The following is a 13656-nucleotide window of genomic DNA, read 5'->3' on the forward strand; positions in this document are numbered from 1 at the left end:
TAATTTGCGTATTTCCCACTGTAAAGTACCATTATTAGAAAAGTGTAAGTCATTATTTTACAATCTTAGTGTTAACACTCGGTTTTCAATACTTTATCAAGAGGGCTAAGCCTAGATTTGGCTTTAATAATGAGTCGTATATCTGTTGCAAATTCAAATGAAAGGATTATTATTAAAGTTTCAGTAACTATTTTAAAAGAGATAGACGTTTTCTTTAAAATTGCTTAATCTAAAGAGAATCACATACTTATATTTTTATACCAAACCCAATGTTTTGCCTAATATCTTGATTTATTTTTTTCAGATGGATTTAATGCCTTTTATTAACAAAGCTGGCTGTGAATGTCTTAATGAAAGCGACGAGCATGGATTTGACAACTGTTTACGAAAAGACATGACTTTCTTGGAATCTGATTGTGATGAGCAGGTAATGGAATGCTTAAATTAAGGCTGGTATGATTATCAGTATGTATGCCTGCTGTTGTTGCTCCCTCATGGTTTTATGTCTTTCCTTTCCAGATGACCACTCTTCCTTTCCTTTTTATAACTTTCATTTGCTTTGACGCCTCTCCTTTGACCATGCAGCCCCACCTCCTTTTCTGTGTTCTCTGCAAGCTATCAGGCGCACGAGGGGGAATCACAGGACTCTTGGATTACCCCATGCTAAGTCTCATCTTCGCCACTCTTAAGTCCTTTCGTTCATTCTTGACCTCCCTTTCATACTTTATACCCACCCTAATGAATTTGTCCCTGAGAAATGGAGACTAATTAGATGAGCACTTCCTACTTGTCCAGTTTTCTCTCCCAGATGGAAACCGGTGTTGTACTTGTTGCATTGTTGTCACAGAGCAAATGTTGGAGGGCTGCCTTGGTCAAGCCATCTTTCATCTTGACTGTTGTTTTCCTAATTTACTTTCTGTTCCACTGACTCTGCTTTGTCCCCGTTCCAGTCATCTTCTACATGTTCACAAAAGTTAGTTTTCTAAAATAGAAATCTGATTATGCTTCATTCTTAAAAGAATTAAATGATTCTCACTGGCTTCAGGAAGGTGTCAGATTCTTGCTGACTTGATCTGCTTCTAGCTTTTCACTCTCATCTCCCTTTCACCTGTGGTTCGGGTCTGTAAACATGCCAGCTTATTATTTTTTGACACTTACAGGTCATGTATAAAAAGTACTTATATAACCAAAGCAGATAGTCTAGTATTTTCTCAGGCAAACAGATCAGAATGATTCTGAAACCATAAATCTAAGCCCCAGTTTTTTATGCTCTTAACAGAGTGACCTTACTGTGTAGCTTTGGGAATATTGTTCACATTGTGTTTCTTGGAGATGTTGCTCTGAATATATTTTGATGATGCGTATCAGCACGATCGTCTTCAGCTTCTCTGCAGTCTTCCTCCCAGGGGAGAAGCACAGTTTCACCGGCAAAGATTAGCAAATGAAATCAGTTTCTGACAGATAGGCACTACAACAGTGTTTTAATCCCAATTTCCTTATTGGCCTTCTAAATTCAGTCAAATAAGGATAGAGATTTGGAGGTGACTGTAAGGCTATGAGAATCCTTTTCTCTTGAGTTTTGGGTCAAATAGAGTCCATTGGAGAGCTAGAGTCTCCACACAACCTGTGCATTGTCTCATAATTGTCCAGTGACATGGTAGATGTTTGACAAATAATCCATCCTAGAAAATGTTAAGCTTATATGCTAAAATATACAGCTTAAGTTTTAATTTGGGAATTTTGATTTTTTGGAAGGCAGACTGCTTGCCAGTTTATGGGTCACAAGACCTTAGTTTCTTATGCATAATTTTAGTCAATTTTATTTCATTAAATTTGTCATTGTCATTCCCTTATGTGAATAATAGATGATTGTATTTCTAAAGTGTCAGTCTACTCAAGTTACTTTCAACTTACTGATTTTACCTGTTATATTGGTTTTGTTAGCTGAATTAATTTTTTTCTGCTTTTGAATTAATTCTACTTCATTGTTGTGGTGTGTATTCAAGGTGTTCAAGAGCCCTTTTAAAATGAAACTATTATTTTCTTCACAGCTGCTCATTACTGTGGCATTCAATCAACCAGTTAAGCTTTATTCAATGAAATTTCAAGGGCCAGATAATGGTGAGTAACGGGCAGCTTTTCTGTAAACTAACTTTCTGCTCTGTGGACCTGTTAACACATATTTAAAACTTTTTATTAAATAGAGGTAAATATTCCTTGTTTTGGGAAAAAGTGAAATTGTTTTTGGAACAAAGCAAGAATATAAATGAATAGGCAAATAATAAGAGATTTATTTGTCAAGTTTTCTATTTTAGAATTTAAGTTCCCTCTTAATCTGAAAGCAGGTGAACCCTTTCTTCCAGCTATTACTCTAAAACTAGTTTTGAAGCACCATTTTTTAGGATCAAAACTTGGAGTTATTTATTTCAAACTCCGTAATAGGAGTTTTATCATCAATATTAGTTTTATCATCTGAGAACTATCATCTTAAAACATGTTTTATCATCTTAAAACATCTGCAATAAGATGATAAAACTAAGGCTCTAGATCATCCTATTTGTGCCCTATTAAGTTTCATCTTTGTACATATTCTATAAATATGATTGTACAGGCTTAGCATTCCCTTTTTTATTAAATAATTTTCCATATTCACCACTGCCACTTTTCTGTTTCTGTTGAGGGTTCTTGTTGCTGAGGGCTAGGTGTGGGGTGGGGATGGGCTGGAGTGGGGGGAAAGTCGGGAGAGTAGCGACTAGATGGTTTGTTTTTTTTAAATTGATTAGGAGAAGCAGTCAGCACCCTGATTATCAGATAGCATTCCCTTCTCGTTTGTTATTCTAAATTTCCATGTACTGGGGGTGCCAAGAAAATGTATGTAAGTGGACACTCTAATGTTGCTCAAACAGTAGTTTGTCATAATCAGAAATGTCTGGACGCTGATGGTAACCACTTTGAGCACCTCTTGTAATTGCAGAAGTCAAATGTGATTTGCATTCATCTTTTGTTATTGGTATACATTGAGTATTACAATTTTAATAGTTTTTTCCTTTCTTAAAATGTGTATACATTTTTTGGCACCCTCTGTACTTTTTTTTTTTTTTTTTTTTGGTGTCAGTTTTTATTCCAGATTGCATTAGTTCATCAAAAAGGAATAGTTTACAAAGGACCTAGGCCATAACTAACAGAAAAGTAATACAAATCAGAAGTATATATTAAAGTATATATATTATATATTAAAGTATATAAAGTATATATATTAAAGTATATAAATTATATAAATATATATTATGTGAAACAATATTAAAGTAGCTACACCTAACAGTTAATGTGGCCATATACACATGGATGTTTATAGATGAGATTATGCTTATATTCTTGCTCAAACCAACATTTTGGAAAATGTTAAGATAATGTTGCTTTTACTAAAAAATATAGAGCAAAAGTGGTCTACCTAGCATTCTATCATCCACATTTCAGTAAACTACAATATAATGGTAATTAAATTTTCATATTCTAATGAATTTGCATTAATAAAACTGTATCTTTATTCTGAAAATACAAAGTATTTGTAAAAGCAAACGCTGTAGAAATGAATATTTAAGTGATGGGAATATTTTAAGATTCTTTAATGAGCCACAAAATATGGATCTTATATTGTACCCTGAAGTTAAAGGGATTAAGACACTCTATAAATGTGATCTTACCACTGAGTACATCTTAATTCCTCAGATGAAATTTGGCAGTTTGTATAATTAATTGCCTTTTGGCTGAATGGTGTCACTGATAATGCTTTCTTTCAAAAAAAAAAAGTACCAGTTGTTTGGCAACTGCAAGACCCAGCTCAAATGTTACTTCATTATGAAACATGTGAACCTGCATATACTGTCCGACTCCATTGCTACCTTCCCAATACTGCCCTGCTAGTAGTATTACATTTGTCATAGTATGTCTTTTGTAGTTGAGGGCAAGAACTTTGTCTGTGTATATGTGTGTGCATATGTATGTATGTGTTTTAATCTAGCATTCCTAGAATATGGTGCTAGCAGGCTAAGAGTATACCAGTAAATGTCTTTGGAGGTAGGGTTGAAGAGAATGGCTGTGAAAATATTCAGTCTTTCTTAGAATTCCTAAAGATATATATATGTATGTATGTATATGTATATATGTGTATTTGTGTCTGTACAGTGTGGATATAATGATAAAGGGAAGAAAATGTTACATATTTCATTCTACCGTTTTATAGGTCAGGGTCCTAAATACGTAAAAATTTTTATCAATCTACCCCGATCTATGGATTTTGAAGAAGCAGAAAGAAGTGAACCAACCCAAGCTCTGGAACTAACAGAGGATGATATTAAAGAAGATGGCATCGTCCCACTTCGTTATGTTAAGTTTCAGAATGTTAACAGTGTAACTGTAAGTAATTTATTTAATGGTTTCTGGTGACAATTTATGCCTATCTTCAGTGATTCCATGTGAAGTAATTATTTGTCCACTTGGTTTGAAATGAGTAAAAATATATAATGAGCTAATTAAATCTTTTTTTTAAATTTATGTGCCCTAAAGGGAAGACGGAAAGGTTGATTTTTAAAAATCTGTGGATTTGTCAGTTTATCTTATCTATGTCTAAATCTATATATCTAGTTGGCAACTGTTGTTAAAAGTTTATTCTAGAACATTTTTACTTAAACTGAAGATATTTGTGCTTTATTATTCATATCTGGTAATGAATGATACCTTTGTAAGATTCACTGGACTTTTCTAGAATATAGAGTTTTTAATGTAGTGGTTATGATCTCAGTAAAAACAAATCAGTTGCTTCTTAGCAGTTATTAATTGATTTTGTGAATTTAAGTATTGCAACCCAGCAATGCTAGCCGATCAGAAAGTCTAATCAAAGTAAGTGGATGAATTTTAAAAGCAGTAAATATAAACTGGTGTGTTTAGATTCAAAGAGCATTACAAATAAATAAATGGAGAGCAGGTTTAATAGTCTACTAATTATAGACTTGGAGTTTTTAGTTGATCAGTTCAGTTTGAGATGAATCTATAGTTGCCTATACACACAACAAAAACTGACAGATAAATGCCATCTGAGAATGAAAGAAGTATGTTATCCAGATCAAAAGAGACAATATTCTTAAGTAGATAGCATCCAGAGTATTGTGTTTTAAAATATGGAACGAATTAAAAAATAAATCCAATATACTGAACAAAGACTTAAGAGTAAAGCTTCTGTTTCCTAACATGCTAAGGGGAGTTTTTAAATAGCATAAACAATCAAGCTTAAAATAGGCAGGGCATAGTATATTTTTAGGAGCTGGTTACCAATACTTTTTCTTTTAGTGTTCTAGGAAATAGAACGAATGGATATTAGAAAGAATATAAGTGTAGAGATTTTCCTCAGTTAAACACTATAATTTTTATAAAATTTTAACAGCAGTCTACCCACTGTAATCAAGTATTTCATACTCTTTCAACATTCTCTGTAAAGAATTTAATTATGACCCCTCCACACCATCGTACTAAATTATCAGGAACTTGGATATGTGGGTGTCTTGCCATGACATCCCTGGAGAAGATGAGAATAGCAGGGCAAACAGTGGAATTAGTAGTCCTGTAGAAAGGCTGGTCTAAATGTAGTGTGGATTAATCCTTACAAAGAATAGAAGGTATTTTTGTTAGTAATCTAAGGAAATAATTAAACTTAAAGCATTTTTATGAAAAAAAGGATTGTAATCATTACTATAAAATTATTTTTTTGTAGATATTTGTTCAGTCCAATCAAGGTGAAGAAGAAACAACAAGAATTTCATATTTTACTTTTATTGGTACTCCAGTCCAGGCAACAAATATGAATGACTTCAAACGAGTAAGTTTGTTTAAATGATATTTGGGGGAAGTAATAATGTAATTTTAAAGAAATAGTTTCATAAAGATCAAAGTCTTAATGTCATGAAATTTTACAAGGTTAAACTAGAACAGTACATTCTGTTAATCACATTTTTAGATATCAAACTAAAAGAAATCTCTAATAAAAATAAACCCTACTGATATAGTGTCTTAATGAATGACACCCCATCTAATTAAGTGGGTGAAAATGATTGGTTACAGAAAGTAGGAGTAAGAGAAAAATCAAAGTAAGGTAAATCTTTGTTTTTAGTAAGTTTTTAAGAACTTTATTAAGATTTGGACTTTCATAGTTTCTGATGAAAATATTTAAAATGACTTGAATAATTTTAATTTAAAGAATGGACTTGGCTTTGTTACACTGAGATGCTAACTTTGAAACTATATCTGTGTGCTGGAAGAACACATTTCAGCAAATAAATTTGCAGTGAACAGGCAGATATTTATTTATCTTTCTGCTTATTTATTTTGAGGACACAATCCTGAGGTTTGCCAAGAATTTATAAAGAACATGGGACGTTTTAGGAATGAGAAAATTTGGTATATTCATGGAATTACTTCTAATTGGTAGCAGTTCCTTAGGGTGACACTTAAAGTATATAACCACAGATCATAGAATTGCCACCAAGAGCTTTATCAGAACAGCACTCGAGTGCTGTCCACAGATTAAATATGCAGCAGCACGGGAGACTCAATTATCACCATGTTCCTGACGGCTGCTCTGGCAGGCAGTCTAGAACTTGAGATGATTGTGGGAGCAGAAGAATTTCCCTACGCTGCCCGGGCCTGGAGGAAGAGGCTGACCCAGCCTGACCCCTGTTTGGGGAGATGGAGCTGTAGAACATCCTGAAAACTTCTATTTTTGATGGTATCCACAGATCTAATTTTAATTCAATTACAGAAAAACTCATAAATTTTCATAACAGTGGATGAACTTACATGCTGTTTTTTACAAAATTGATGACAGTAGATATTTTAACTAGTCGTTTTTCAACTATCATCTTCCTGTTTCACAGCATAATTAACTTTTGGGAGCTGTAGGAACAATCATGTACTTAGATCTGTCATGTTAAATGTTTGACATATGTATAATGACAGGTCAGAAGAAGCAGAGATTAAACATCTACATTTGTATGATGTGAAATATGCTGTACTGGGAAAATGTGTGAGCAACAAAGACATTTTGGCTGCCTGCTTTGTTACTTTGCCTGTTTGAATTAAATGCCGTTGCATTTGGCTTTAACTGCCTTGCAAATTTTGTTTTTAAGTTAATGCCTTCCTAAGATCTATTACTATTCGTAAGACTTATTATTTTCTCATACCGTTAATTCAACTCTAGTTTCCTGCTTCTCATTTTAGCTCATGCTATTTGACTTCCATTTTCTAAGTGGCTACTACTTTATCTTGTCTCTCTTCTTACCAGCCTGCCATTTACTTACAGTTTCTCGAATATGCATTGATAATTGTCCATCTAAACATTTGTCTCTATCTCTGTTTTTAGCATCCCCCGTCCCACCTCTTCTTGACTGGTTTTTCTCTTTTTTGACTACCGATCTTACCTGGTTTGGACTGTAGTTAGGATAGCAAAGGTGTTAGGCTGTTGTTGCTTGAGAGTGTTCATACTTGCTTTATAATTTGGCTATGTGTTCAATTAACTAAATACTTTCTTATTACCTTATTTAAAATTACTATAGAGCAATAGTTCTCAAACTTTTTGGTCTCAGGACCAAATAATATTAAACATTATTGCGGATCAAAAAGACTTTCTGTTTCTGTGAACTATACTTACAAGAAATATAAAAAATATTTATTTACAAATAACAAACTTACTATACACTAACACAAATAATATTTTAAAATTAAAGTGTGTATTTTCCAAAACAAAACCAACTTAGTGAAAGGAGAAGCATTGTTTTATGCTTTTACAAATTCTTTACTACCTGGCTTAGTAATAGAATCCTCTCGTCTCCTGTGTGCTGCTGCATTCAGTCAGTTTTGCTATCACAGGTTATGTAGCTTTAAAAACTCAGCCATACACTTATGAGACATTGAGAGTTAGAAAGGCAAATAACAATTTAGCTTTATTATGAAAATAGTTTTGAGCTTGAAGACATCCTGAAAGTGTCTCCAGGACACCCAGCCTGGACCACACTGAGAACTGCTGCAAGATAATTTAATACTGTAATGGACTCCTTGGTGTTCTGGACTTCTTCATCTCTTGCTTTTAATATTTGGTGCATTTTAAATTGGTTGAATGTGCTGCCGAAGCGAGCACGAATGGTTTTCTTAATGTAAATATTTCATTATATTTCCTTTTAATAATTTCTGAATGAGACTTGTTCTGCTTGTGTCATTCATTGTCCTGTAGGCTACTCCTCAAAAGTAAGCCAATTTCAGTTTTGGGTTTTTTATTATGTTAATTCAACAACTTCAGAGTAGGAAAATTGCAATAAAATTAGTTTATGTGTAAATGAAATTGGCCGATTTGGGCCTCGTATAGATTGAGTTGGTTATTAAAAATGAAGAGTTTGCTTTCTAGTGAAGGAGCTGACAGATAGGTGGGGTGGCATTGTTGTCCCTGTCGTACTGTGCTAGGTACAGTCGTGATCCCTGGCTGTAGCGAGTTTATGTTCCTGAAAGATAATGCACAAACATTTGGAAAGTGAATCAAAATTAATCAAAGCTTAGTTCAAGGCCCTCTTCCTCCACGGAGTATTCTCATGCCTTCCCAGCCCAGTGATATTTCCTTTTCTCCATCAGTGGTTGGGAAAGTATGAGAATATTTTATGGAGGAAGAGGGCCTTGAACTGAACTTTGGGAGTAGAAGTAGACAGAGGAAAAGATAGCAGTGGGTACTCTAGGTAGAACGGAAAACAGGAACTTGGGCATGAAAGTGGGAAGTGTAGGACTCATTCAGGGATAAGTCCGGTATGGCAGCACTTCCTTTTACTGAGGCTGAATTTTACAGGGATTACACATAGGAATTAGAATTTCAAATTTAAAAATAGATTTGGCATGTATTTTATCAGCACAGAATAAAGTTTTGATACCGCTTTGTTTGGTAAAGAGAGCTATATAAAATGGCTTAATGAATGATAAAATTGAATTGCTTAGCATTTTTAGTTTACATTTTTATGTTGAATGAGTTGTTCCTAGATAATTTTAGTTTTCAGAATGTCTTTGAACTTTCCCTTATGTCTCTAAGATGATGGAAGCTAAGGTAACACTAATGAATCTTGGATGTGGATAGAAATCTTAGACCACCTTGCATGCTATTACAACTTTATAAGGCTATACTTTTAAGATTTGGTAGACTAAACACACCTACGTGTGTCTCTTTGACTCTTACAGACATTGTGCACAGATTATAACATACACTGAGGCTATTTGTTGTAAATGGATTCTTTGTGTTGCAGCATGAAAAGCTTGCCATCTTAATTGGAAGTTGATGTTTTCTTTACTAAAATACGTTCTTTATATGGACTGCTTTATTTTAATACAAAAGTAATAAAATATAAGTGTAACAGAATTGAAGGGGCTTCTGCTTAGGGAATGAGGTGCATGTGAGAAGCAGAGCAGATTTTCTATCACAGTAATAAAAACAGACTTTTCTAAACTGGCCATTTACCATATCAGCTATTTTTGTAACATTTCTGTCTGTTTATTTTTCAGCTTTTTTAATCCAACTCAAATGAACTAAAACCAGAAGATTTTTAAAAATGAAGTAATATAAAGATTGACCTTATCTCACTCTACTCCCTTCCTTGCTTCTCTGCTCATCTTGCACCTGTCCGCTCTCACCTTTCCCATGTTCTCATCACTGTTGGTGCAAGAGCTCTACAGCTTCCGTCGTCTGGACCAGACTTACTGTTACCTAGGTTTCCTCAACCGTTTCTTTCTTCCAGTCTCATCTAGTCATGTTTCTCCATTGGCTTTCATTTTGTTTTGTTTTTTGTTTGGGGCTTGCAACCAGGTGCCTTAATTTCATTGCCATACTGTATTGCTCCTGACTTTTTTCCCCCCCGTTTCATATTTAGTATTGTACTACATTTTGAAAAATAATATTGCAATAAAATGTACATTGTTAAATGGTTTCAGATTTAACTAGTTGTTAGATAATGTTTTAATCCAAAATGAAGTTTAGATTTTATTTTTTAGGAATTATAGAATCATTTTGGAAATCAAACGTGAACAGTTTCATCAAGTTCTTTTATACTAGGACTAGTGCAATATATCAATTAGGTTGTAGTTGAGAGATGTGGGTTTCTTTTCTAATTGGAACTGTAGCCCAGAAGTCATTGCTGATGTATTGTGGGTACGTCCTCTGCTTTGCCTACCCAAGTGAGTTCAAGGCCAGTTGAAAGATTTATGGACTGAATGTTAGGCTGGTTTAAAATATTAATATAGAAGATCAATGGACTGACTCTTTACTGAATAAATATTTTTGACACCTAATTTTGCTGTACCCAGATTTTTGTTTGTCTGAGGTATTAATATAAAGATTTCAAAATGAATAAAAGAACTTTATGTTTGGGGTGAGAAAATCCATATTGGAGTGCTAAATTTCTTCTTTTTTACAGAGAATACATACTGGCAAGTTGAGAGCTATCAACCTGTGAAACAGTATGCAGATTTGTGTCTTCTGTATCACATCTGCTAAAATTTTAATTTTTTATATTAATTGGTTATGTTTTCTTTTGCTTAGTCTAATAGCTCTGTGTTTTGGTGTGTTCCCAAGTGATACAATGATTAGTAATGCTTTCAGTGTTCATCTGCTTAAATTCATTTATGATACACATAGTTCCATCTCCCTTTCTTTTTTAAGAAAGCTTTTGGCTCATAGAACCTGAATTTCTTACTCTCATCCACATACTTTTTCTGAAACTGTCTTTTTAGTATCTTTCTGGGTTTTGGGGCTTTCTAACACATGGTTTCCTTGGATCAGAGAGGAGTTCTTTTCAAATAATAAAAGTGGTTTTACTTGAGGTGGGGAAAACAGCAGTTCTAGCATCATGTGAGTGAGAATTCAGTGCAGAGGATTTTATAATCTTCTCTCATGAATGACTTTGACCCATCCATGTTTTATTTTAGACCAGAAATATGCTGAAGACTTTTATGAGTTTTGCTTGATTCAAACATTACCATTTGGAACAGAATCAATTTAAAATACGAAATTTACATTTACAAATGTACATATAAATATTTCTGTAAAGAAATATATATTCAGTAACTTGTGCGTTAATTTCTTTAGAAGCATCTCTGCTATGAGAATACATTATTTAATGATAAACTTTAGGTTTGAAGTAAATTATTCACTTAGAACATAGTTTTGAACCTTCCTACAAAGGATTTGTTTTCTAGAACTGTTAGAAGAAACCACGTTTATTCTTTACATTTTTGTGCTGCTACATTTACAGCATTTATAGCTGCCACATTTTAAAAACCCAATAATAGAGAATTTTTTATAATTGACAGACACAAGATTTATTCTTTACATTTTTAATAGTACATTTGTAGCAACCAGGGTTTTTTAAAAATAGAAATTGGGCAAAATTAGTCCTTTTAATCTGTTTTCATTCCATATCTATATATTGAGAGAAAAGTCTAGAAACCTGTTATCTTGGACATGAAGACATAAATTTAACATACTCTCTTAATTCGAGATTATTTGTGATTGACATTTGATTTCTAATTGCCTAAAAATAATATGCCAAATACATTTCATTCATATAACATCATCTTTTTATTAACTTCTCTAAACTGTGAACCTTGTTTTGAAAAATTGTATTACTTTTCTTAAAACAGTGTGGGAACCAAAAACACCCTGCATGTGTGTTCTTTTTAATTCCTTGAGGCTGAAGGGAAGGGTCACAGTTTGGTTCAACAGTGAAAATACACTGCATGCCAACAAAAAGGCAGGGATAAAAATTAATACCAGGTTTTAAATTAATAATATTCTTTTGAAAATAACCGTATTTCTAAATCAATAAGATGCACGTATAAAGTTATTTTTGTTTTTCTAGGTAGTTGGCAAAAAAGGAGAAAGCCACTAAGGTACAAAAGACACTGGAAGACCGTATTGCAATCAGATCTACAGCTCCTGGATAATTGCTTGATTCTCGCCAGAGACTGTCAATATTCCATTCATTGCCATTACCAATAAATCATTGCTTTTGTTCAGATGATATCACTAGTGTTTCTATTGTAATCTTGATACATGCAATTGTAAATAAAAGTCACTACTTTGCCAAGCTTAATTTTTGTCATTCTAAAGAAGTATTTTCTCTTTCCATTTATTTGAAAATTGGCCAACTTCTGATTTTAAAAGAGACTTCAGTGTCTGGTAGCATATTGAGTGAAAGCCAAGTTTCTCTCTTTAGAGGAGCAAAACTGTTTTAGGGAATTAAGAAGTACATGTGCCCTCATGTGTTGCTACACACACACAGAACAAGTGATTTTGATAAATAGACTTGGAACAGCTAACCGTGTTCAAATGAGTACTAACTCATGTTTTTTAAACAACATTTGGGTACCTGGGCTATAGAAATCATTCAAATTAAAACTACCAGAAATGAAAACAAGTCTAATGAAATCTAACTGTTCTCACCTAAAACTGTTAATTAATGGGACCACATATTTTAATCCTTTCTGGATAAACTTTAAAAAATTGAGCTAGCCATTGTCTTTACTAATAGAAGTGTGTTGAAATCCGACAGTAGGGGAAAATATAGAACTAAGAATTCATGAAGCAACAAATTTGTATCTTTTAATCAAGTATTTATTTTAAGTACCAAAAGATGCAGTGTAAATATTCAGAGAACTTGATTTAAGGTTGAAAACGAATTGGCCAAATGTGTGTTTTTAAAAGGTTTTTCACAAAAGGCTGGCAAAACAAAACATCTGTTCCTTATTTTTTAATCTTAAAACTGTATAAAGTATTGGTAAGTCTAATTTTTTTTAATTTCTCTATTTTTAGAATTTAATATTTTTAATTTCTCTAAGTTTTAAAAATTCAGTGTTTGAAAAGAATGCATAAGAATATTAATTTTGATTCAGTTAATTCAATAGTATGTTTGAGGGCATTTTTGTCTAGGAATATGGTTGAGATACCATTTTTGCCTTTGGGAGACCAATGTGTTTATACAGGTTTATGAAAAAAATTATGCAGAAGTTTTTGTGTTCAAATAATCACTTTCTGAAATCCCAGTGTCATTAGATAATGTTTAATTCTTTTGTATGTAAGTACATTAACTGGTTTGTGGTGATGTCTATATATCTTATGTATTTCATTTTTATGTTGCCTTGGGTCAAGTGAAGGCAGAAGGGAAAGGAATAAAAGTTTGTAACACTCCTTAATGTAGACCATCTCAGATTAATCACGTCTGAAATTAAGGATAAGATTAATATCAAGAGTTTTGTTTTAGGCTTTGTGCACTTAATCTTTTTGAGTAAATGTTAAAGTGCCTCATCTGAAGTACTGCTGACCTCATCTTATTTATACTTGACAATTTGAAAACCCAGTGAAAGTAATTACATATTTGTAAAGGATTGGGCACCAGATTTATATTGTTGATGTGACTTTTCTATAACCCAATTGGTTGCATTATACAAACATTCCATAATTATTCAAATTGTAAATAGTGAAAAATGAATGTTTATAGGTAACTGTAACATGTTTCACTTTGGGAAGTTTTACAAATAAACATGCATAGTTGACATTATTTAAATTAATAAGCTGAAATGCTG

General features: G+C 33.0%; 1 protein-coding gene across 6 annotated transcripts in view; it reads left to right on the forward strand.

Moving 5' to 3' along the window:
* The window catches only part of TXNL1 (thioredoxin like 1), a 29776-nt gene extending 16515 nt beyond the window's left edge, over positions 1–13261 (forward strand). Inside the window, exons 4-11 of one of the 6 annotated variants that reach the window (XR_013995308.1) lie at positions 305–427; positions 2052–2121; positions 4244–4416; positions 5768–5872; positions 7009–7075; positions 9583–9788; positions 10491–10533; positions 11934–12165. Coding sequence is in view for 2 of the 6 variants with exons in the window: in XM_081079062.1 (XP_080935188.1) it covers positions 305–427; positions 2052–2121; positions 4244–4416; positions 5768–5872; positions 10491–10529 (510 nt within the window). In the remaining 4 variants the exon portion in view is untranslated. Of the gene's footprint in view, positions 1–304; positions 428–2051; positions 2122–4243; positions 4417–5767; positions 5873–7008; positions 7076–9582; positions 10534–11933 lie in introns of all 6 variants that reach the window. The other 5 variants (XR_013995309.1, XR_013995310.1, XR_013995311.1 and 2 more) reach the window with 5 other exon arrangements.
* Positions 13262–13656: the final 395 nt, after the last annotated feature.

This window comes from Rhinolophus hipposideros, assembly GCF_964194185.1.
Source record: "Rhinolophus hipposideros genome assembly, chromosome: 17".
NCBI classification, from domain to species: domain Eukaryota; kingdom Metazoa; phylum Chordata; class Mammalia; order Chiroptera; family Rhinolophidae; genus Rhinolophus; species Rhinolophus hipposideros.